The following is a 23,901-nucleotide window of genomic DNA, read 5'->3' as shown; positions in this document are numbered from 1 at the left end:
TGAGAGCAGAACAGGCAGATCGACAGAAATACACTGCTGAGGGGAGCAGTGGGCGGGTCAGGAGAGGTCTGCCATGCCATGTGGATCAAATCCGGGGCTGGGATCAAACTCATGCTGAAGTGGCTTTAGCTTCTTAGTGCTGTGCGTTAACCCACTGCCACTAGGGAGGGCCCCCTCTTTACACTTTTAAAAATCATTGAGGATGGCACATTTCTTGTTTAGTTGGGTTATATTTCTGTTTATCACCTTAGAAATTAAACACATTTTTTAAATACAAGAACATATATAAACTGTGTCATTTTCTATTAGCTGGTGGAGAAATGAAGTCATTGTATATCCTGTGATCTCTGGACCACTTGGCTATGCACTGTGGGAGGGAAATATTAAAAATAAAAATAATATTAGTATTATTATGAAAGCTGCTTTACATTACAGATCCAGACAGTGTCTCTGAGACCCTCAGGCATTCCTGGCCCACACACTTGGAGCACTTAGTCTTTAGTAAAGCCATTTCTCAGATTTCCCAAGCCTCCCCCTACCCTAACCTCTGATTTTACTCTGTTGGGGCTTCTTGAACAAAAGCACCAAGACAGAGTGATTTAAACAACAGAAATTTACTTGGTATTGTTCTGGAAGTGGGATATCCAGGGTCAAGTCTGGTGGGTTCAGTGTCTGGTGAGGAAGTTTGTGCTGCTGCAGAGTCTCACATGAGAACATGGGGTGCCATGGGCAGTCTGGGCCCACGGAGACCCTCCTCCTGTCTGCTGCACCATGTTGAGTGAGTGTGAATAGAATGTTTAAAGGTGAATATTCTACTCAATAAATGCAAGCTGACTACTTAAATAAGCAGAGCACGGGAGTGACTTGGAGGGTTCTAGGTGGAGTGGATGAAGTCAGGGTAGGTCTGGCTCACATTTGTGGCACCCCCGATATCCATCCTCTCTGGGATTTGAGAGACTCGGTATTCTCTGTCCTCTCAGTGAACCTCAGTAGATGAGCACCAGTCCCAGGAGTGCCAAGGATGAGCTGGGGGGATACAGATCAGGATGCCTGCAGTGCTAGTATCTTCATGAGACCCAGCCTGTATGAAACACTCCAGTTCCTCTACAAGGTGTCCCCTCTTTCCACAGTGTAGCTCAACAAAACCTCCACTCTACTCCCCCTTCTCAGGGCTCCTGGCTGGACTCGGACCAGCGTCTGCTACAGCATACCACAACCTCAGGATTCTGTCTACCCAACTCCTCAGTGTCCACCATGTCTGCACTGTTCTCTCTTGCCAACAGGGTATCAGCCCCCTCTTATCCAGGGGATTCTCTCCCCAGCAAGTGTCCCTCTGGCTCATTGCTCCAAGAGCTGCAACCAGTCAGGGCCTGGCCCCGTCACTGCCTCGCTAGGACCGGTCAGGTCTGGGCCCCTTAGCAGAGCCAGCTCCACTCTTGCCTGGGCCTACGGCTCTGGGCTGCTTCCAGGTCCCATTCCGGGATTTGCTGGGCTCTGCAGGGTGGCTACCATGGCAGGGATGTTTCCAGTCTCACCTTGGAGCTCACTGAGGTTCCAAGCAGGAAGTGTAAGATCCACTTCAGGCATTGCTACCATATCACTCCCGCCAGCAAAGCACTCATAGTCCATTCTGCTTTCCCTTCACATTCTCCCTTTCCCTTTTGAATGCCTCAGGTATATGTTCAGCTTTCAAGGGTTAGTTTTTGAATTTGGCTTTGTCTGACCCTTTGTGTGGTTTCTCTCTATTCCACATGTATGTGACACCAGAACATGTCTTTCTCCTTCTGACTTATATAGAATAATCCCTTCCAACTCCATCTATGTTGGAAAATGACATGTATTTATCTTTTTTGACGAATGGGTAGTATCCCATTGTATATAGATACCACATCTTCTTGGTCCACTCATCCCAAGCAGGATTTTTTTTTAAAGATTTATTTATGTATTCATACAGAAATGGGGTACAGACCAGAGATGCGGAGGGTGAGAGAATTCACCAGGGACAGAGTGGGAAGCAGAACAGGCAGATCGACAAAGTACACTGCTGAGGGGAGCAGTGGGCTGGCCAGGAGAGGTCTGCTACGCCATGTGGATCTCCTCCGGGGCAGGCGGGGATTGAACTCATTCAGAAGTGGCTTAAGCTTCTTAGTGCAGTGCTTTAACCCACTTAGCCACCAGGGAGGGCCCAAGCAGGATGTTTTAAGGCAGATTATAAATAATGTTCTTTGGCTTCACTTGTATTTCATCAACAACCCCTCCATCACACTTGCTCACACAAAGGGAAAGGAGCTGGGAAAGGTGATTTAATTTTGTACCCATGAAGAAAAGAACTAGATGTTGGTAGACAAACTACAATCTATACACACACCCTTCTTCTTAGTTTTCTTGTAGATTTCTATTAACGGAAGCCATTGTCCAGTTAACTTGGCATGATGAATGCTGTCCACCAGCAACTAACCAGCAGTTTTTAGTTGAGTGTCAATAGAGAAGCTGCTTCCAGAACAATCACCTTCAGTGGTAAGACAATGCACTTTTATTGGACACTACTGTCCATCATGAGCCGAGCATAGGAGAAAGAGTTCAGATCTGGGACACTGGGTCTATAGTGAAACCTTTTCCTCAGAACATCTTTATGTGCTTGACAATAGAACTTGTTCAACAAATGGCCTATTGAAAGGTTTTGTAAATGTGTTCTTAATTCTAAATGTATGGAACTGAGGATGAGAACAGTGTAATAGGGATAGGGAAGTGGCAGAAGGGAAGACTTTTGAAATGAGCAAATAAAAGCTTCTTTCATCTGGTATGTTGGCAGGGAAGTGTGGTTGTAGACTGTCTTGCAGGTGACTCTGGACCCTGCAAGGGTTGGTGATTTGACATATCCTGAGAAGCGCCCCTATACCCCAGATTTCTATTCTTGCTGAAAGAATATGATAGACTCATCAGGGAAAGTTTGGCATTTTAACTCCTGTTTCCAGATTTCAGCTGGTTTAGCACCAGCCAGACACAAATACAGGAAATCCTAGTCACAAGCTTTCTTGAGGTCATAGCTAAAAGGGGATGAATGAGACACTCAATTGCATTGTCTCATTTGTCAACATTTTGTAAGGAGAATTCCTTAAAGCAAACATTTAAAGGTCTCTAATTTTAAACAATTCCCCATCTGCTTTGAAAAGGTATCATGGTCCCTTTTTCACTTCACTAAAAACTAAAATTGTGCTTTAATGAGTGATCTTGAAGGGGTCATGCAGGACCTTTTCTTCAGTCCAGCCTCCTGTGTTTTCCTCACTAACATCAAGGGATAGCTATTTGTGGGGTAGAATCAAATGAGAGAAAGGGACATGTTCAGCCCCTCTTGTGAGCCACTGACAGGCTAAGTTGCTCCAAAGAACATGAACGATTTGTCTCCCTCAGTCTCTGAGGCCTCATTATGGGGACAAACCTTGAGAACTTGTTACCTCTTGACACATATGTCCATGAGCAGAGCCACCAATAGCACTGTGAGCAGGAGCAGACCACCTCTGCCCTGCAACAGTCCTCTCTAACCCTGTGTGGGTCACAGGGGATGAAAAGCCACTTAATATTTAAAGTCAAGGTGTCATTTAAGATTTGAAGATGAATTCCATTTTGTTATATCTGAAAATAAAGATGGATTCATCTGTGGGAGGTAACTACCAACTTCCCTCACCACATCCACCATGATTTAAATCACCACCTTCTAAAAACATGGTTTTCTCCTTGCACCTGAGGGTAAACAGTTCTTTCCAACACTTAACAGCCAAAGTAGAAGAGGCAGCAGTGTTCAGTTGCTATCACTCTGCATTTTAGAGATCTCTATCTCATCCATAAACCTATAGATAGGGTAGGCTTTTGTATTACTGTTATTATTTACAACTTGTGTTCTGGATCTCGAGAACTGAATGGAAGAGAAAATATTCATGGCACCACTCATGCATGAGGAACTGTGCCTGTTCTTTCACACATGCTGATTAATATTCATTTAACATTCCTGGTAACCCAAAATGTGATATGTATTCATTTCTTAGGGCTGCAGTAACAAAAGACCACAAGCCAGTGAGTTAAAACAACTGGAGGGCCCTCCCTGGTGGTGCAGTGGATTAAAGCACAGCACTAAGAAGCTAAAGCCACTTCAGCATGAGTTCGATCCCACCCTAGAGGTGACACACATGGCTTGGCAGACCTCTCCTGACCTGCCCGCTGCTCCCCTCAGCAGTGTTCTTCGTCCATCTGCCTGTTCTGCTCCCCACTCTGTCTCTAGTGAATCCTTTCACTGCCCCTGCACCTCTGGCCTGTCCCCAGTTCTGTAAGCATAAATAAATAAATCTTAAAAAAAAAAATCAGAATGATTCCTCTCACAGTTCTGGATGCCAGAAGTCCAAAGACAAGCTGTCAGCAAGGGTTGGTTCCTTCTAGAGGCTCTGAGGAGAAATCTGTTCCATGTCTCTCATGGTGTCTGATGACTGCCAGCAATCTATAGTGTTTTTTGGCTTGTATATGCTAATCTCTGCCTCCTTTGAGTGACATTCTCCCTGTGACTTGTGTCTGTATCTCTGTCCAAATTTCCCTCCTCTTATAAGAGTACTTATAAGGGTAGATCAGGGTCCTCCCTAGTCGAGTATAACCTCATCTTAACTACATCTGCAAAGACCCCATTTCCAAAGACCACCTGACAAACAGTACTTTAACATATCTTTTGTGGGGACACAATTCAAACCACAGCACAATACAGCAATTCACAAGATTACAGAGTCAGAGACTAATTTACTCAAAGATCTCAAAGATACAGGACACAGTATAATTCAGTTTTTAATTTATGCAGACCTAACTATTTCTGTTTTGAGGGCCCTTGTACCCAACTTTCTTCTGTATGCTTCATTTTTATTTCTGACCATCACATCAACCACATGTGATAACTATCTCCCATTTTATAAAAACAGGTTCTGAGAATTTAACTGGCATGTCTAGAGTCATACAAGTAGGCAGTGAAGGATCGAGAAAGCAGTCCAGTAATTCTCAAGTCAACATACCAGATCAGCATTGTAAGAGTTCACCCCTCCTTGAACCTTCCTGGTCTAACTCCCTACTTGAAGCTGAAAATCATAACTGTAAAGGACATGTGACTAGAACTTCCCATAAAAGAGTACAAAAGCAGACAAATAAATCATTGAGATCACAACACTATCACAATGCCTCGTGGTGGGTGATGAACTGGTAATATAGATCAAGTTTTCCTCTGCTTTCCAGCAGCCTAGGAAGAGCTGAACAGAAAAGCCTGCAAAGAGCAAATCCCATGAAAGTGCTTTCTGTGTCACAACTAGTTACTTTCCTCCAGTCTACTGACATGGGGTGAGGCACGCCTCTCGCTCTAGCTCTGAGGAGTTTCTACTCCCATAGTTGGAGAACCACGTCTAAGCAAAACACGTAAAGTAGTTATTTAAATCGTTTCATTTTCCTCATAATAATAATAATTTAAAAATCCCAAGCATCACTTTCTGGCAGCTGTTGTGTCATCTTCCTTAACATCAAATATGTGTCTCTTTCTCACACACACAGTCACAAGTACCAGTCCTCCACCCTTTATGCAACACCTCAAAAAGCTGTTACTTCCTTCAATCAATGCAAGGGGATAATGTGGCCAAACACTAAACACATCACTTAGAAGCTAAAGTGATTTTGTTCATGTCACCTCAAAGGGACTGTAGAAAAAATTGGGGCTGGAAACATAGATTTTGGAAGCAAATAGATTTGAAAGCCAACCCAAGATTCACCATGCATCAACTGTGTAAACTTAGGTAAATCATTTCTCTTAACCTTAGTTCCCTCACCTATAAAACGGAGATATTAACATAAACCTCATAGAACTGTTACAAGGAATACCAACACCACACTGATCCTTGTTTACTAATGGGAAACATAAGCTACAGAAAAATATAAAACATTTTTAAATTTCATTTTATCCTAACTCACATGCTTAAATTTCTACTTAAAAGAGATCTTGGTTAAATAATGAATGTGAGCAAATTTCTGGCAGAGGCATCTGGAATGGAAAACAAAGATGAAAAAATGAGAAGTCACCAGATTGATGAGACAGTAATTTTCACATGTCTAACTTTATCCTGCTTAATAAAACACACACATATGCACACAGGACTGGATGGGGTTGGGGGTGAACGGTATCACTTTATTGCCTGCTGTGCTGTTTGAAAAATTCACACAGAGGGTTCAGTAATGCTTTATGAATCCTGGAGGATGTAACACCCACAATGTAGATTGAAAAACTTCTAAATCCAAGGTCCTTCCCCAAGGAGAAAATATGTCAGATGCAAGAGAAAATAATAGGCTTGAAATGCTTGAATACAGCATATAAATATAAGATATATTAGAAAAAAGAAATTTCATAAAGATTTAGTCATTCACCTAAACTTGTTAACTGGTATCTATTTTAACATTATTACTAGAATTATATTCATTAATATCATTTCCCATAGCCTACTTAAGTCTGAAAATATCTGACGATCAGTTTTTTACCTATAAGACAAAATCCTAAAGGTTAGGGATGAAGTTCTACTCACCCCCTCACCCCTGGACTTAGAGATGACAAATGTAGGCCTGATTTGGTCACCTAAAAGAGCTCATCTAGAGGCAACTGTGTCCAGTGGCACTTCCATGCATTGCTAGGCCCTTCAAACTCATCTTTAAACAGATGTGACTGCAGAAACAATATGTACTTTCTGTACAAATTCTGCAATAAGTGAAATTTATAAGACTGATAAAAATACAAAATGACACTTAAGTCAGGAAAAAAGTCTGAGAAAACAAAATTTTGGTTATGTTTTTGTTCACTTAAAATAGCAATCTGTTTCACATAATAAGTTTTACAGGAAGAGGAACTGAGTAATTTATCTTGTCAGTTATACTTCATAAAAATGAGGTTCCAACATTAGCTAGAAACAATTATTCAAATACAATTTAAGAAGTATAAAAGATTCTAAAAAATAGCAGCAAAAACATTGAACGTTCATAAAAATGAGCCACCAGTGACAACCCTGTGCTACCCAAATAAGTCTGAGTTCCTTTTTAAAATATTAAATATATACAATAAACCATTGAAAATTTATTTCTTAATAGAAAATGCTTGATATCTAAAACAACCTTATCAATAATACACAGAAACTGGAGTTAACATAATGCATGTTTTTCACAATCTTTTCCACAATATTTAGAGATATTATGTTGCTGCAGAGGGCAAACTTTCCAAAAGTTTTCTTCTCGCTTTGATCCTTGCACACCGGGGGCACTCAGAGGACTGGAAACACTCCTTGTGAAAGCAAGCTCTACATGCTGCAAGCAAAGGGACAGCTATCAACAAACATGCTACCTTGTTTCCTCACATACATGCAAAGCGAGTCTATATCCAGACACCAGGGTCTTCCAAAAAGAAGTCAGGCAGTTTGAAACTTGGAGGGACTGCAAACTCCCATTATGTCATGAACATGAAGCTGACAGTCTGATATTGTGAGTGCTACAGTGCCCCCCGCCCCAGACCCACCCAAGACCCATTCCCTTAGCAACTTACTGTTGGAGGCTGATGGCTCAAGAAGCAACATCCTTTCTGTGGAAATGGCCCTAACTGGAGAGAGCTGCCTTTCTCAACGTCATGACCCCTTGCTGACACTGGCCCACATCCAGTGACTAGACAATGCTGACAGCCATCCTAACTCTGGAGTCCCTTTGAAATATATGAGTCTCCATCAAAACCACACCACAGTTCATCTTCTCCCTCTGTTTAATTATGCTGCCTTCATACCCCAAAGGTGTTGAACCTAAGAACACACCCCAGTAAACTGAGTGCATGCAAACTGGACCCAAACTTCTCTGCTGGAGAACCCATCCTGTGATGCTGCCTAGTAGGCTTGAGATCAGGGTGAGAGCAGAATTCATACCCAGATCTCACCCATGAGACAGCTTAGAGAGCCTGGGATTTTGTTAGGTAATTAAACAGAAAGCATGGGCCTGCCAATCTTTTCTGTAAAATCAGGTAGTATATGTTTTAGGTCTCGTAGTCCACGTGGCACCCGTAACAGCTACTCAACTCTGCATGGCAGTATAAAAGGAGACAGAGACAATACTTCACATTGGACATGACTGTGGCCAATCACAAAACAGGGGTGACTGTAGTTTTTCTAGTACAGACACCTTGGGGCAAATGCGTAGAGCAACTGTTAAGGGGAAGGATGTCCTAAAGGAACTCTGCAGAATATTATGGACTCTACTCCCTACTCCAGCTTTCTGGACCCTACACCCTACTCCAGTGATTGGAAACTACAACTCCCAGCAGTACCAGGGAGAGAAATGAGAGGACCCAAGGGCAGAGCTAGCAGGAATTCTGGGACATTTGGGGGGAAAAGCTCTCTCGCTCTCTCACTAGGGAAGCAGCTTTCCGGACCGCGCGACTTGGTGTGGTCAGTCAGCCTAGCCGTAAGGTATTCCACTTACTTTGTATCCTGCTCTCTTTCCGTGGGTTATTTCCTATTCCTTTCCCCTTTTGTAAATAAACCTGTTATTGACCCTGCAGTGTACCTGAGTTGTGAGTGCGCAGATGAGGCCCCACAGACAGCGACCCAGTCCACTCTGGGCTACCCTGTAACACAACCACCTCTCTTCTCCCTAAACTCTTTACTAGGAAATGCTACCTTTCACCCCTGCCCCATGAAAATATGCTTCCCTTGGCAACCAAAACTTGATTTGCTCCAATCCAACATAAAACACTACCGGTATTATTATACTTTAAAGAAATAACATGTGCTTTTGTGATTAGACCACTAAGTTAATTTTGCATGTTATTACACTTAATCTAACTTATGCTTACACTTTTGTGCTATTATTAAGCTTAATTTATTAAGATTTATTTATTAAATCATTAAAATACCTGAACATCTTCTACATGTTGAGGTCTGAAATGGAAAAATAACAGCTGTACTCCGGCAAAATTCACAGATGAAGCCTTTTCCTTGACATAGCTGAAAGAGAAGGAAGAAATAGCTGGGGAGCTGAGTTAGCCCCACTTTGATAGCACTTTTAGAAGTGTCAGTGTCTCAATGTCTATTGTGCCAAACTCTAGAAGAAACACAATATTATGTCTTGCTGAAATGAATGGGTAAGGACAATAAATTCTATATCGAGGTGGTTAGAGGTGCCAGAGAAGGGTTTTAAATGCACATTCTTAATGGATCCAACTTTGCATGTGGGAGCTGTGCTAGTCTCTACCTGCACAGGTGTGAGCTTCTGTCCCACTGGATCCTGAGTCCATTTGGCTCGAGACAGGTGGAGCCCACATGACTCAGCAGCACAGGACTGCCAGGCCGCGGTGGTGCTCATCCCAGGGCCTTCTTCCCAGCCCGACCACCAAAGATGTCCATGCCCTGTTACTCAACAGTTTTGAACTATTTATCCCCACATGGAGACAATGTGACCACCACCTTCCTCAGGGGTCATGAGGGAAGAATGAGGTAATTGCACAGCACCAGCATGGCCCTGCTGCCTGAGGGACAGCCTGGGGGGGCCTCACCTCGCAGCTGGCCACGTGGGCGAGGGATGCTTTCAGAAGGTCCTTGAGCGAGGGTGCCAGCAGTCCCTTCTTGACTCTGACCAGGTCCTCCAGGGAAAACAGGTGGAGTTCATCCGTTAAGTGTCTGGGCACCTGCTCAAACTCCTGTAATGCACTGCCAGAGAGGAAGCGAAGAGGAATTCAAACCACCCACACAGAGGCTGAGGGAGAAGGAAGGGGGGCGGGGTGGAGGGTGGAGTAGGACAGGCAGTTGTTTTTCTCCTGGCACTAACACTTGACTTTTTGATTCAGTTTTTTCTAAACAATTTCTAGTACAAGTTAACCTTATTCACCACTTTACATTTTGCAAGTTTGCCTGAAAGTCAAAAAGTTAGAATTTCTTAAAAGCTGATCTCAAAAGCTGAACAAGCAGAGTAATATGTCTCTTGCAGCTGCTCATTCAGACAAAACAAAACTGAATATTGTTTTTCAAGTCTTAAAAATGTGTCCTGAGGTGATAATTACTACTTTATCCATTTCAGTTAAATTTCTGCCTTGAGGACCTCTGACAGTTGTCCCAGCCAGCAGGAGAAAGACATCTCAGGAGCAGGTGTGGGACTCCCCCACGCCCAGGAGCCTAGGTCTGAGTTTAAGATTCAAATGTTGTCAGGCCCTCTCTGGTGCCGCAGCGGGTTAAAGCACAGCACTAAGAAGCTAAAGCCACTTCAGCATGAGTTCAAGCCCCACCAGAGAGGTGATCCACATGGAGCAGCAGCCCTCTCCTGACCACCTGCTGCTCCCCTCAGCAATGTACTTAATGAATCTGCCTGTTCTGCTCCCCACTCTGTCTCTGGTGAAGCCTCTCACTGCCCCTGCACTTCTGGCCTGTACCCCAGTTCTGTAAGCACAAATAAATCTTAAAAAAAGATTCCAGTGTCAGTTGGTCACAGGCACCCAAGGCCAGCCAAGCCGATGTAACCTCCCCCAACCAGTTTGAGCTCCTCCTGAACTCCCTCATTCTATAAGGAGTACTGCTGTGCAGAGCATGCCTGCCAGGCCAGCCCAGCTCAGCCACTGCAGCCACTAGATTTGACAATCCAGTGACGCCAAAGTGCAGTTCCCCATCCAGACTATGGGGAGCACACTAGCACTGCTTCCTCTGCTGGAGGCTTCCTGACACCCCCCCTTTTTTTTAAGATTTATTTATTTGTGCATACAGAACTGGGGTACAGGCCAGAGATGTGGAGGGTGAGAGGATTCACCAGAGACAGAGTGGGGAACAGAACAGGCAGATCGAGGAAGTACACTGCTGAGGGGAGCAGCGGGCGGGTCAGGAGAGGTCTGCCACACCATGTGGTCACCTCCGGGGCAGGCGGGAATCGAACTCATGCAGAAGCGGCTTTAGATTCTCAGTGCTGTGCTTTAACCCGCTGGCCACCAGGGAGGGCCACCTGACCCCTTTTCTTTGCTGACTTTTTTTTTTTTTTTTTAATTGGCTTTTTCCTTCAGAAAGCCCTGCTGCTCTCTGTCCATCCCAAGCCTTATGAGTTAAGTGTCACCTCAGGAGCCATGCACGTGTCTATAGGCTGGCTAGAACCTGTTTTTGCTGACTTTCTCCCTGATTTAATATGAATCCTGCTGATTTTTGTCTGAAGTACAGAATGGCATTCATGGCATTTTTTTAGGCTGTAAGAATTGTGAGGATCGTTCCATGTCACAGATGAGAAAAATGAGACTGCGACTGAGAAGCAGTTAACCCGTCACACCAATGACATGAGGTATAGCTGGAGGCTCAATGATTATAGAAAACATGTTAGAAATTTACTTCAAGAGCACATATCATTACATAAGGATTAGAAACTGAAAACTGTTTTAAAATAGCATTTAAATAAAGTAAGTTTTAGAAATCTACCATTTTATCCAGTCATAACAAATAATCTCAACCCTTTTAATGATCTCTCTTTCTATTTAAAAATATTTTTTGTTTATATACAAGAATTTGTTTTGTGTATTTTACCACAATTTAAAATAATAACAACTTAAATTGAATAGAGTTGTTTTCTCCTTGTATGGCCCTTTCCTCTTATGTTAAATTCACTGCTAGAGGTTTGGTAACTCCATAGAAAGGGTCTGCATTCCAAGGAACAGCAGGAGGTAACTGCTGTACTGAGAGGGGCTGGTATTGGAGGAGAAAGACTCTGAGGCACACAGAGTTTGTGGGGTGGAGGGGTGGATGTTATAAATCCTCCCACCTCATGGCCAACTGCCCAGTGGTGGTACCTTTCAGCAAACCTGCAGGTCTTCAACAGCTTCTTAATATGAAAAAGCTGTTCCTGGGTTTCCTAATGTAAGCAAACAAAGATGGAAAGGGTTACATGTGTTGCAAGACAATTGGAGATATGTAAATCAAAATTAAATACTATTTCTAACCTGAGATGCTATGATTCTCTGAGATTAGTTTTATTAAATACTCAAAATTTACAAAGAGTCGGTTTCAGACACTCTCATTTTTCACACACACACACACACACACACACACATGATAACTATATCACATAGGATAATATTCAAGTTAGTTCAATTAATAAACATTTCACTATGTGTGTGCATATAAAATTAGCATGAGGTTCATCATAAACTTTTTATTTTAAAGTAATATTTAAAACAGCTTAATTTAAAAATAATAAAGGGCCTTCCCTGGTGGCCTTTTAAGCCTTGGCACAATCAAGCTATCACTAGCCACTGCTGCACAAGTTCCATCCCCTTCCACAGGGCAGGGCAGACTTCTCCTGTCTCACCTGCTGCTCCCCTCAGCAGTGTATTTCAGTAGATCTGCCATCTGCCTGTAATGCGCCCCATTCTGTCTCTGGTGAATCCTCTCCCCCCACTCCACCCCCGCATCTCTAGCCTATCCCCATTTCGTGTATGCATAAATAAAAATAAACAAATAAAAAATATTCAAAGCTAGGTGAAAATGCGAAACTGTATGAAAGACCCCTTGTATGCAGAAGACCCTATGCTTCAGTTTCACAGGCTTGAAGGCCAATCTGCCTGGCACAGTTTGTGTGACCTCCTGAAGTGGACATGCAGTGTATATGCTGCCCCAGGGCAGGGGCAGCAAGCAGCTCACCCTCAGTCTGTCCAGCTCCTTGGCCTTCGTATACAGGCTGCGGTTGATGCTCAGCAAGTTGAAAACAGGCTGATGCCAAATGCTGTCCAGCAGCCATTTGGAGAAGTTGCTGACGTAGTACTTCTTAAAGTCCCATGCCATCAGGATGCGGGCAGGGATGCAGGACTCCATGCAGGTGTGGCAACAGTCACAGAAATACTTTCCCAGGTACTCACAATACCTGAGCCGCTTCACAAACTCTGCAGATCACAGGAGTAAAAAGTGCCGCTCAGCCAGCGCTGAAGATCAACTCCTCTCTCCCCACTCTCAATACCCACCCAAGGGTGGAAAGGCGGCTGTTTCCTATTGCTAATATCATGTCACACTCTGCCTCACAGCAGTTGGGAAAGTGAGGACAGGGACTGGAGACCTTAAATCAAAGCCATTCATGAAGTTGGCTTTTGTGGAACAGACCTTGGGAAAAAAACATCCTCTCCAATACTCAGAATGTGAAAGACAGTGTTGTAAACTCGATGTAGTCGAAAGGACGTTAGATTTAAGGTCTAGAAATCTGGTGGGAGCTCAGACTCCACCTCTCCCTGGTAGCACTGAAGGCAAGTGGAGATCTTTTCAGGCAAACTGCCCTAAGCCCACAGCTACTCAAAACTGGACAAAGGATGTCACATGGCTGAAAAGCGGTCTGTGACTTGCAAAGACCTACCCAAGGTCAGGAAGTTGTACCCACCAAGAGTTCTTGGATAAACCAGTGAGGAACAGGATATAAATGCCCAAAGTATGGCAAAAGACAATGCACAGAAAGATTAAATGCAGATTAGGGGCAAGGCTGTGAAAAACATCTTCAATAACAATGAAAAACATACACATTAAAAGAGTGAAACAGCACTTTAGTTACTAGGACTGTCACAGATTAGAAGCTGCAGAGCTGTTACTTTTACAACTAATTAACAAACAAATGGTTTGGAGACTAATGCAACAAATACCTTGGTACAGCAGTTAAGTCTTTGAATCTCTTCCTTAACACTAGAATGTAAGAGGAACAAGCTCAAACTCACGGATTTTTTTTTTAATTAAAATATCATAAGGACAGGGCCCTCCCTGGTGGCTCAGCCAGTTAAAGCACAGAGCTAAGAAGTTTAAGCCACTTCCGCATGAGTTCCATTCCTGCCTTCCCCTGAGGAGATCCACATGGCGGGGCAGACCTCTCCTGGCCCGCCCGCTGCTCCCCTCAGCAGCGTACTTCATAGATCTGCCTGTTCTGCTCCCCACTCTGTCTCTGGTGAATCCTCTCACCCTCCGCATCTCTGGCCTGTACCCCAGTTCTGTATGAATAAATAAATAAATCTTTAAAAATATATATCATAAGGAGGACCTTCCCTGGTGGCACGCCATGTTAAAGCACAGCACTAAGAAGCTAAAGCCACTTCAGCATGAGTTCGATCCCCAGCCCAGAGGTGACCTACATGGCACAGCAGACCTCTCCTGACCCACCCATTGCTCCCCTCAGCAGTGTACTTCGTTGATCTGCCTGTTCTGCTCCCCACTCTGCCTCTCGTGAATCCTCTTACTGCACCTGCACCTCTGGCCTGTACCCCAGTTCTGTATACATAAATAAATTAATCTTTAAAAATATATATCATAAGGAACAATGCAAATATTAGTTGACACACATGGGAGGATTAAACGGGACAATGGATACAAAAGCAGCTACCGTAGTGCCTAGCACACTATAGATTCTAAATATAGTTAGTTGCCTTATAATGATTAAAAATAAACTGGGATGACTACAGGAGCAAAGCTTAATTGAATACTTCCTTGGTGTACCTCACTGGTTAAAAGTCTGACATATGTATACCACAGCATTTGTGCTGGTATCTCTGTGAGGGACTATCACTTCCTCTATTTCGTGGGTGAAAGCACAGACAATGTTGTTAAGTCACATGCCAGAGATAAACAAACAGTAAGCAGACAAGAAGGATTCCAACCCACAGGCTGCTGAAGTTCCAGCTATTTGCCATCCTCCTCATCTGCCTTCATCAATGGAAGGAATAAGAGAGGAACAAATGCCTTCACATTTGCCCACATTATCTCTCAGACCCAGGTCAAACTCAGAGCTGATTTTTAAATGCAAACAAACAAATAGATTGAGTCTTATTATTTGTAGTTATTACTGCATAAAGTTACCACGAACGGTGAATTAGTGAATGCGGAAGCATTGTTTCTTGGAGAAATACAGGGTGTGGGTTCTGTGAGCCTCTGGGAACATTTTTTTCACCAGATTAAAATATAACTTTGGTTTCTGTTTAAAGATGGCTTATTTAAGATATATTGTTGATTCATACCTTGAATTCAGAACTAACAGTGTTATAACTTATGCCTGAATGAAGTTTATCTAGTGCAGGTATTTTATTCTATCTGGCACATATCCAGGAGGTATTCGTTGGCCACTGAACTCCTTATTTCTGAAAATACTTAACAAAATTGGAAGACAGAGAAGGTCAGAGGGAGCTAATAAATTTTCCTGATATAATTCTTCTTTCCCTAACATTCGAAATACTAAATTCCATCAAGTTTCATTGAATAGATATACTAAGCATTATATTATCATTACAGAATAAATTTTATCTCTTTTTTACTTCTTCAATTCTTTAATTAAAACAAAACAAAGCATCCTAAACAGTGTTCTCAATCAGGAAAGACTCTCCACCTTCTCCAAAGAACACTTGAAATGTATAGATGTATTTTGGATCCTTGTAGTTGAGGAGCGGCCAGTGCTGACTGTGAGGCTGCAAAACATCTTACAGCACAAACGACATGCGGCAGCCAACTGCCCTGGCTTTGAGAAACCCTGAGCCAAATCATAATTGTTTTCATCTTTTAAAAAAGAAAAAAAAAGATTTTATTTATCTATGCATACCAGTTTTCATCTTAGGCAAAGGCAAAGTAATTGACAAAAAAAAAAAAAAAAAAAACAGGAGAGAAAATTTCTATAACAGTGGTGTCTAAGAGAACTTTCTGTGAAAATGCAATGTTTTCTCTGTTTAATCTGATACAGTAGCTACTGGCCACACATGGCTATTAAGCACTTGAAATGTAGCTAGTGTGCCTGAGAAACTGGACTTTTAATTTGAATGAATTTAATTTTAAATAGCCACATGGGCTTATAGTTACCACAGTGTATAGTACAATTCTAGAATAAAATTGATTAAAGAGAAATAATAACTAAATGCCCTCTATGAAATTTGGTTGGAATCCAGATGGGAAAATTAGTTATGAACGACATCTTAAGGACAACAAGTGAATATGGATTAGCATTAGACCACATTAGAAAATTGTAATTTTGTTTGGTGTGACAGCTGTTTCACCATTATTGTTAGAAGGTCCTGAAGTGTTCAAGGATAAAATGTCACACTGTCATGTCTACTGATTTACTTTTCAAGTGTCTTGATGTGCACTGAAGCTATAGAGGGAAATAAATAGACATGATCAACCCAATGTTGAATACTAAACTGTAGCCAAGAACCGCTAAGAACCGCATCAGTGAAAAGCTGGTGAAATCTGAGCATAGACTGTAGCTCTCAATTCATAGGATGGTACCAATGCTAATTTCTCAGGTTTGGTCATTATACTGTGATTATGTGGGATATTAACATCAGGGGAAATTGGATAAATGGTGTATGGGGTGTCACTGTCACTTTTGCATCTCTTCTTTACTTCTAAAGGTGTCCCAACATAAAAAAAAAAAAAGGTTTTAAGAACTGTAAGAGGTCCACAGGAAATGTAAAAATTGTTTACATGGTTGCTAATATTTTTTCCAATAGTCCTAGTGCTCTGCCTAGCTCTGCAGGAAATTTTCTCCCTCTTAATCTCCAGCTGCATAGGATTTTTTTTTTTTTTTGTAGTAGCCACTGACCCTTTGCACATGATGATTCCCCCTAACACAATCTTCTGTGACTATCACTTCCTTTTGAAATCTCTCACTACCAGTTTACACATCCAGACTAAGTTCCCTTAATCTAAATTCCGGAATGTTCTTAACTTTCTCTGTAGTCGCATTCATTGCCCTTTCTATGACTATGGCTTCTTGTAATAAAGCATGAGGGAAAGACCACATTTGTACCAATCGTGTATAGTCACATTTTCATATTTGAAAAAGTACTTAGAAAGTAGAATCATATCAACATGTCCAAAGCTTATGACTCATGTACTCAGTGTTTACAGAAGCACTTGGATACCGTGGTTAACCAAATAGACAGTGCCTGTTAGATTATCTGGGAAGATGAGTCAGTTAAAGAAAATCAGTTACAACTATAATCCAGGGCAGCCATTGAGCCATTGTCACTCAATGTGATAGAAGGAAACCCAAATAGATTTCTGCTTGCTACTTTATTTCTTAAGATGGAACGCCTCTAAGTCTTCTTCCTTCCAAGACTACCTAATCAGAGAACAAGGAAATAATTTCCAGCAAAAATCCTTTTTCCAACACCTCCGTAGGTCAGTCCTACGGGTATCCTCACAGCTGAACAAGTGATCCCCACTCTCAGGTTAAGCCTGATTTGCTAAGCTTCCACTGGCCTAGAAATGATTCCTTCACGCTTTCAAATTGTCAAAAGTGTTTGGGCAGCTCAATGATAAGCCTATCACTCATTCAACAAATTCCAGGTACTCTAGGAGGAACAACGGAAAAAGCAATGAGTAAATCAGACAGTCTATCTGTCCTCTCTGCACTAGAACAAAAGAAAAAAAAAGAAAAAAAGGAAGAGTGATATAAATTAAACATGCATCTGTTAGTGTGTGGTGAGATGAATGTTTCCAGTAGGGCATCCAGGGAAAACCTCATCACTTTTGAGTGAGAGTGAAGACACGAAGGAAGTTAAGGAACCAGTCATGGAGATGAGTGTGGGGAGGGCCATTTCAGGCAGAGTAAACCACATAACCCTTAGTAGAAATGAGCCAGACACTTCCAAAGCAATAGTAGGGAGAACTTGTAACTGCAGCTGAGTAGCCAGCAGGAGTAGATATAAGAGACAGAGTCCAAAGTTGGTAGGCTATTACATGACCCTGTAGGTCACAAAGGTCTCTACCTGAAAGAGGTGCAATGCCATGAAGTTCTTATCACAATTTATTACCAAAGATATCCTCACAAAAACAATGTACTGCCCAACTCTGTTGTTCTTTGTCCTGTCATCACATAATAAATAGGTCATTCATTGCCCATACTTACTAGGTTCTACTGGTGTTCCACAGCCGGCACAGAAAAAATTCTGGGCTGCTACCACAAGGTCCCTCCTGAGTACAGAAAATGATAAGTCACATTTCAGAAAAGGCCATGAACACTTTTCACTGACTGGAAAAGAAACTGACATCATGACACTTTTCTTGTCTTGGGGACTTTAATTTTGTCATTTTTCATTTGGGAAAGAGATTTGAGATTTTTCATCTGGTGGTGCAAGGGGTGAAGCACAGCACTATGAAGCTATCCACACCCACTGCAGCACAAGTTCAATTCCCATCAGACAGGTGACCCACATGGCAGAATGGCAGACCTCTCCTGTCAGGCCTGCTACTCTGCTCAACAGTCTATTTCAGTAGATCTGCCTGTTCTGTTCCCCCCTCTGTCTCTGGTGAATCCTCTCAAACCCCCACACACACCTCTGGCCTGTACCCCAGTTCTTGTATGCATAAAAAAATAATCTTAAAAAAAAAAGAAAAAGAATATTTCAGTGATGTTTTTGGGCTAACATTTTTGGCTCTTTTAACAGCAAAGTCAGTATCACAAATAACTGTACCACCAAAGGGTCTTGAAAAACTCTCCACTGCACATAGTTTTCTTTCTTCAGAGAGAACTAGACACAGAATGTATGAAAATTCATGAAGACAAGACACCAAAAGACAATGCCTTTGGGAAATTCACTGACAGATGCAAAGATATCAGTTAGAAAATATAAGGCAAAGCCATAAAATATAACATAAAAGATCATCTATTATTGTGCTTTCTAGCAAACTGTTGATGCCACAATTTCACATGCTATTTGTAAAAGCCAAGAAATTTCTTAAATTTTATTATTATCTGGGGTCAGTAAATGTGACAGGTAAAAATATGCAGAATTTCTGGCCATGTGCCTTAGAATGTGAAATCTCAAGAGGCCTGGAGAGGGTGCTTTGCCCAAGGAGCACCAAAGCATCCTCTTGAAAGAAAAAGAGAAAGCAGGACATTAAATATGTATACAGAGTACATGCAATGATCCTTCCAAGCCCCTTTACAGCTCTGCAGTTTGCACACCCAATTAAATACAAATAAGAAGTACGGAAAATTTGGAGTTGGTTAAAATGTTCCTTTGTCTATAAATGCCATGCACACTCAGAAAAATAAATTAACCACTTTAAATATATGTGTGTGTGTGTGGATGTAATACATACACAAATGAATTTATTTCTTTTAGTCTCAGCAGTTTTGTCTCTAAGGATTCTATTATTTCTTAGAAAAAAATTAAAATACTATATTTGTTACATTTCTTAACGATGGGTCTCCTAAAGATGAAATTTTCCTTTTTTTTTATTTTAAGATTTATTTATTTATTCATACAGAACTGGGGTACAGGCCAGAGATGCGGAGGGTGAGAGGATTCACCAGAGACAGAGTGGGGAGCAGAACAGGCAGATGGGTGAAGTACACTGCTGAGGGGAGCAGCGGGCGGGTCAGGAGAGGTCTGCCGAACCTTGTGGTCACCTCCCGGGCAGGCAGGGATCGAAATCATGCAGAAGTGGCTTAAGCTTCTTAGTGCAGTGCTTTAACCCGCTGCGCCACCAGGGAGGGCCCGAAATTTTCCTTTTTAAAAAAATTATTAATTATTCTTGTTTCACACTATACTAGGAAACAGATAGTGTAAAATGATGACACACTTGCATATGACCTTTAAGGAAGACTTAATAATATTCACTTTAAACATCCATTAAAGAAGATTTAATTTTCAATTGATATGTAATGGTCATAAGTAGAGCGACAGGACCCCCCAAAAGCCCATGATAGCGCTACAGGACCCCCCAAAAACCCATGATAAGCGCGGTGCTAAAAAAGCTGACCTAACTTTCCTTTTCCTAAAACAAAATTTCCTATCTCTTAACATATTCTTTTTTGTGTGTGAGGGGGTGGGGAGGTGGGGGTGGGAGGAAGTACTTGCTTCCACAGTGAGTCACATGGGATCTATCACAACTTGTTTATATTGGATTGGGTTCCCAGACTTACTTGAGTGGTGGGTGAATATTAAATATGATTTGAAACCTAGGGGGTGCCCAGTCGTCAGTCCCTCTGATCCTCGACTGAAATTTAATTTCTTGCACCACATTCACACTAGATTCAAGGTCTTTTGGCATATTCTCTTCATTGACAACCTGTTAACACAGAAGGGGATATAGAAACCAGTTAAGCTAGCAAGTTTTAGCAACTGAAGTAAAAACGACATTCAAATGTGTTTCCAACATTAAAAATTAGCATGAAAAGTTAAAGCTGCTTTCCAGTTGCTCCCTAAGGAACAACTGCTTGACACACATCAAGCTGGGGTCATTTTTCATAGTATTTTTGGTTAGGTCATTTGTATCTATACATCAAATCTCTGTAAGTCAGCTTGTAAGTGGGGCTACTTTCACACAGGACAGATGTCTACCCCACCTAGTCAACAGACTCACAGACTCACAGCCAAAGAGAAGTCCCTGCTGTTGTCAGAGGTTCTCAGAAACGGCTCCACTGAGCCCATTCTAGAAATATTCTGGGACTCCCCTTCAAACCATTAAACTTTCCCATTAGCATTAAAAATGCAAACCTAGGGCCCTTCCTGGTGGCGCAGTGGGTTAAAGCGCAGCACTAAGAAGTTAAAGCCACTTCAGCATGAGTTCGATCCCCGCCTGCCCTGGAGGTGACCCACATAGCACCACAGACCTCTCCTGACCAGTTGGCTGCTCCCCTCAGCAGTGTACTTCGTTGATCTGCCTGTTCTGCTCCCCACTCTGTCTCTGGTGAATCCTCTCACCACAACTGTACCTCTGGCCTGTACCCTAGTTTTGTATGCACAAATAAATAAATCTTAAAAAAAAAATGCAACCCCCTCAAATTAGCATTCGGCATCCTCCACAGTAGGACTACTATCCCCCTTGAAGACCAACATGTACTCCATTTACACACAGAGACACAGGTAAAGGCATTTTCCAGGCACAGCAAATCACTCTGCAACACACCAGGTACCCCCAGGGCACTGTGGCTTCAGTGCACTTTTCCAAGATGTCTTTCCACAAGTTTCTGACCGGCCTGCTCATACTCCCTTTAAGTTCCCCTCCCTTGCGCTACCAGTGTTCTGTCCTCTCCCCTTATTTTAGCAGAGGCCATAAGTTCCAACAGCAAGCAGGCTGCTCACTGAGAGGGGGCAGGGCATCATACAAGGGGCCAGCCTGGACTTCAAAATTCCTCAGCATGGACACAACTCCTCTCTGTCAAAGACCAGTCCCACTGGTGATCTGAAACTAACACTTTAAAATAAAAGTAACACTGACACATACCTAACAGGAAGCTTAAGAGGATGAAAACATGAGTTGCTGAGCCCATTTCTGGGTGCATTCTGGGTGTATACCAGGCACTCAATAAATACCAGTTTTATCCTTCATTTTGGGTCTCCCTCAACACCTAGTCACCATATAAAGAAGCACAAACATGTCTGAAGTGAAAGGCAAAATGACAACTGAGGAACTTCCGATGCAAAGCAATACATTCTGATACTTACTACTGAGCTAACTGCATTGGGAGAACCTGAATAGCGATGATTAACTTCTGATAACATCCAGCACTTACGAAACACTCGGTACAGCTCTTTGGCTATTAGCTCCACAGAACTGAAGTTTGGCTCACAAATGACACTGAAATGTAAGCGATACAAATAGTAGAAAACTGTATTCATGTTTTATATTTATATGCACTTCATATTTATATTTTATTTAATATATGTATAATCATTTTATATTTATATCCATGCCCCTCTATGTTAAGGGCCTTTAGATTTTCAATTCCCCTTCCCTCTCCAAAAACTCAGAGGAGAGATCTTTGAGGAGAAAATGCGTCAAGCACTCAATTTTCTCACTGTACAGTTCTTCCGTGATCACAAAAGTAGCTTTTATTTACTGAAGCTTGAAGGTGTGATGGTTAAAAAAAATAAAAAAAAGCATTGGCTTTGGACTCAGGAAACTTAACTTCAAGTCCTATTTGACAGTATTGCACCCTGAGGGCCACATGAGCCTCAGTTTTCACATCTGCAAAATTACGTTAAAAACAAAAATGCTCAGTTTATCCATGAGCATCAAATGAGAATAGCTACAAATTTATAAATGCTGTGAGAATACCTCGAAAGTTCAGTGTGCCTCTTCATTTCTAAGTGGCAATCCCTGTCATTGTAACTGGCCAATGTGGCCCATGACCTCAGGGGCTCAGGTTACAAAGTCTCAAAAGTGGGGGGGGGGTAGTATGGGTTTACTGCACATGGAAGTGGAAGCAGATACCTCTGAGAAGAGCTGTGTGAACATCCATCGTTTTCGGTTGTATTGCTAAACTCTCCAAGTTCTGTGTGAAAATGAAAGAAAGAGTAGTGAAGTCTTCAGTCTGTTTCCCTAAATCATAGTCAATATTATAAGAAGAACACAAGAGCTCTCTACCTCTCAAAAAGAAACAATTAATTGTTCAGTAGTGCCAAACTTCTGGTACTTTAGATTTCTACTGACACTGCAGCAAATCACCAAAGATGGGATTTCGAAATAAACTCATCTAAAAAGTTACCAGAATATAACTGAGAAGCCAACTAAATATGAATACTTGATTTTTGCATTTAATTCTACAACTAAATGAGAAATTAACTCTTAAGATACTGGAAACAGAAGAACATATTATTTATTTATTTATTTATTATTTATTTTTATCAGGGACATAATCTGGTCTTGGGAGAAGTGTCCTCAAATGCCACTCTAATGTGGCATTGGGTAATGGTTGACCATACATGTGTGTGCGGGAGCAGGGAGTGGGGGGTGGTCCTACTCATATCTACTGAGTTCTGAAATCTCACCTGAAATAACAGATTCATCCAAGTCGTATTTGCAGGTTGCTTTCACTGCATCATAGTAAGTAGGTGGTTCAATCACAGGACTAACCTGTAATACAGCACAACCTAGAAAAAAGAAGAAAAGGCACTTCACATAAGAAGAAAACGAAAGACTGAAACACTGATGAGTAGATGGAGTTTCATAATAAATTCTACTCCTAAGTATATTTGAAAAACTACACTAAAAAAGTTCATAATGGTACTCCCTGGTGGAGCAAAGGATTAAAGCCCAGCACTACAAAGCTAGCTGCAGCCACTTCAACGCAAGTTAGATACCCAGCTAGGGAGATGACTCACATGTCACAGCAGACATCTCCTGTCTCACCCACAGCTCCCCTCAACAGTGTATTTCATCAGTCTGCCTGTTCTGTTCCCCACCTCTGGCCGGTACCCCACTTCTGTATGCATAAATAAATAAATCTTTTTTTAAAAGCCATCAAGGACATCACCAACACAATAGAAAAGAGTCACTGGGATTAAGTTCTCTCTTGGATACAGTAAATAAGGGGGGGGGGGGAAATGCAGCCTCCAGCCAAGACCCAGATGTTCTTAACAGGATTAGCCACCCAGGGGAAGCAGGAGGAAGGTGAGAGCAACTGAGGAAGAAATGAGTGGGAGATAGTGACCAGGACCCTGTCCACCTTCCCCCCTCTACAAACCCAGAACACCTTGACCAAGGAAAGAAAAGGAGGAGAAAAAAATTCTGAAAGCAACTGGGAAAAGCTGAAACAACTGAAAACCCCAGAGGGTGAAACAACAAAGGTCAGCAGGTTGATTGGTACGGTGTGGAAGGGAGCGGGACTAAAACATAACCTGGGGGAGGGGGGAGGGAGAAAAGACCTGTGAGAAGGATAAGACTCAGCCTTCTTGCCACCACTGGGGCAGGCAGGGGCTGGCTACAGCCTACAGGAACACCCAGAACACTGGGTGGAGAGGGGAATGGGATCAAAAGGGGTGGGAAGGGCCCTCCCAGGTGGCTCAGCAGGTTAAAACAGCACTGCCCTCCCTGGTGGCACAGCAGGTTAAAGCACAGCACTAAGAAGCCTAAGCCACTTCCGCATGAGTTCGATTCCAGC

General features: G+C 42.2%; 1 protein-coding gene across 5 annotated transcripts in view; it reads right to left on the bottom strand.

Moving 5' to 3' along the window:
- Nucleotides 1-5,907: 5,907 nt before the first annotated feature.
- Nucleotides 5,908-23,901, bottom strand: part of KIAA0226L (KIAA0226-like ortholog) — a 44,708-nt gene continuing 26,714 nt past the window's right edge. For 4 of the 5 annotated variants that reach the window (XM_012723299.1, XM_012723298.1, XM_012723300.1 and 1 more), the window contains 10 exons: nt 22,790-22,891; nt 22,233-22,293; nt 21,464-21,596; nt 19,939-20,084; nt 17,917-17,981; nt 12,696-12,934; nt 11,846-11,907; nt 9,587-9,740; nt 8,948-9,038; nt 5,908-7,359 (listed from right to left, as the gene is read on the bottom strand). In XM_012723299.1, coding sequence (XP_012578753.1) covers nt 7,247-7,359; nt 8,948-9,038; nt 9,587-9,740; nt 11,846-11,907; nt 12,696-12,934; nt 17,917-17,981; nt 19,939-20,084; nt 21,464-21,596; nt 22,233-22,293; nt 22,790-22,891 — 1,166 coding nt within the window. In that variant the 3' untranslated portion in view covers nt 5,908-7,246. Of the gene's footprint in view, nt 7,360-8,947; nt 9,039-9,586; nt 9,741-11,817; nt 11,908-12,695; nt 12,935-17,916; nt 17,982-19,938; nt 20,085-21,463; nt 21,597-22,232; nt 22,294-22,789; nt 22,892-23,901 lie in introns of those variants that run through there. The other variant, XM_012723301.1, reaches the window with a different exon arrangement.

This window comes from Condylura cristata, unplaced genomic scaffold (assembly GCF_000260355.1).
Source record: "Condylura cristata isolate star-nosed mole 26May11 unplaced genomic scaffold, ConCri1.0 scaffold00010, whole genome shotgun sequence".
Classification (NCBI taxonomy): Eukaryota; Metazoa; Chordata; class Mammalia; order Eulipotyphla; family Talpidae; genus Condylura; species Condylura cristata.
The sequence above is the reverse complement of the archived record's forward strand: the minus strand, read 5'-3'. Positions and strand labels throughout refer to the sequence as shown.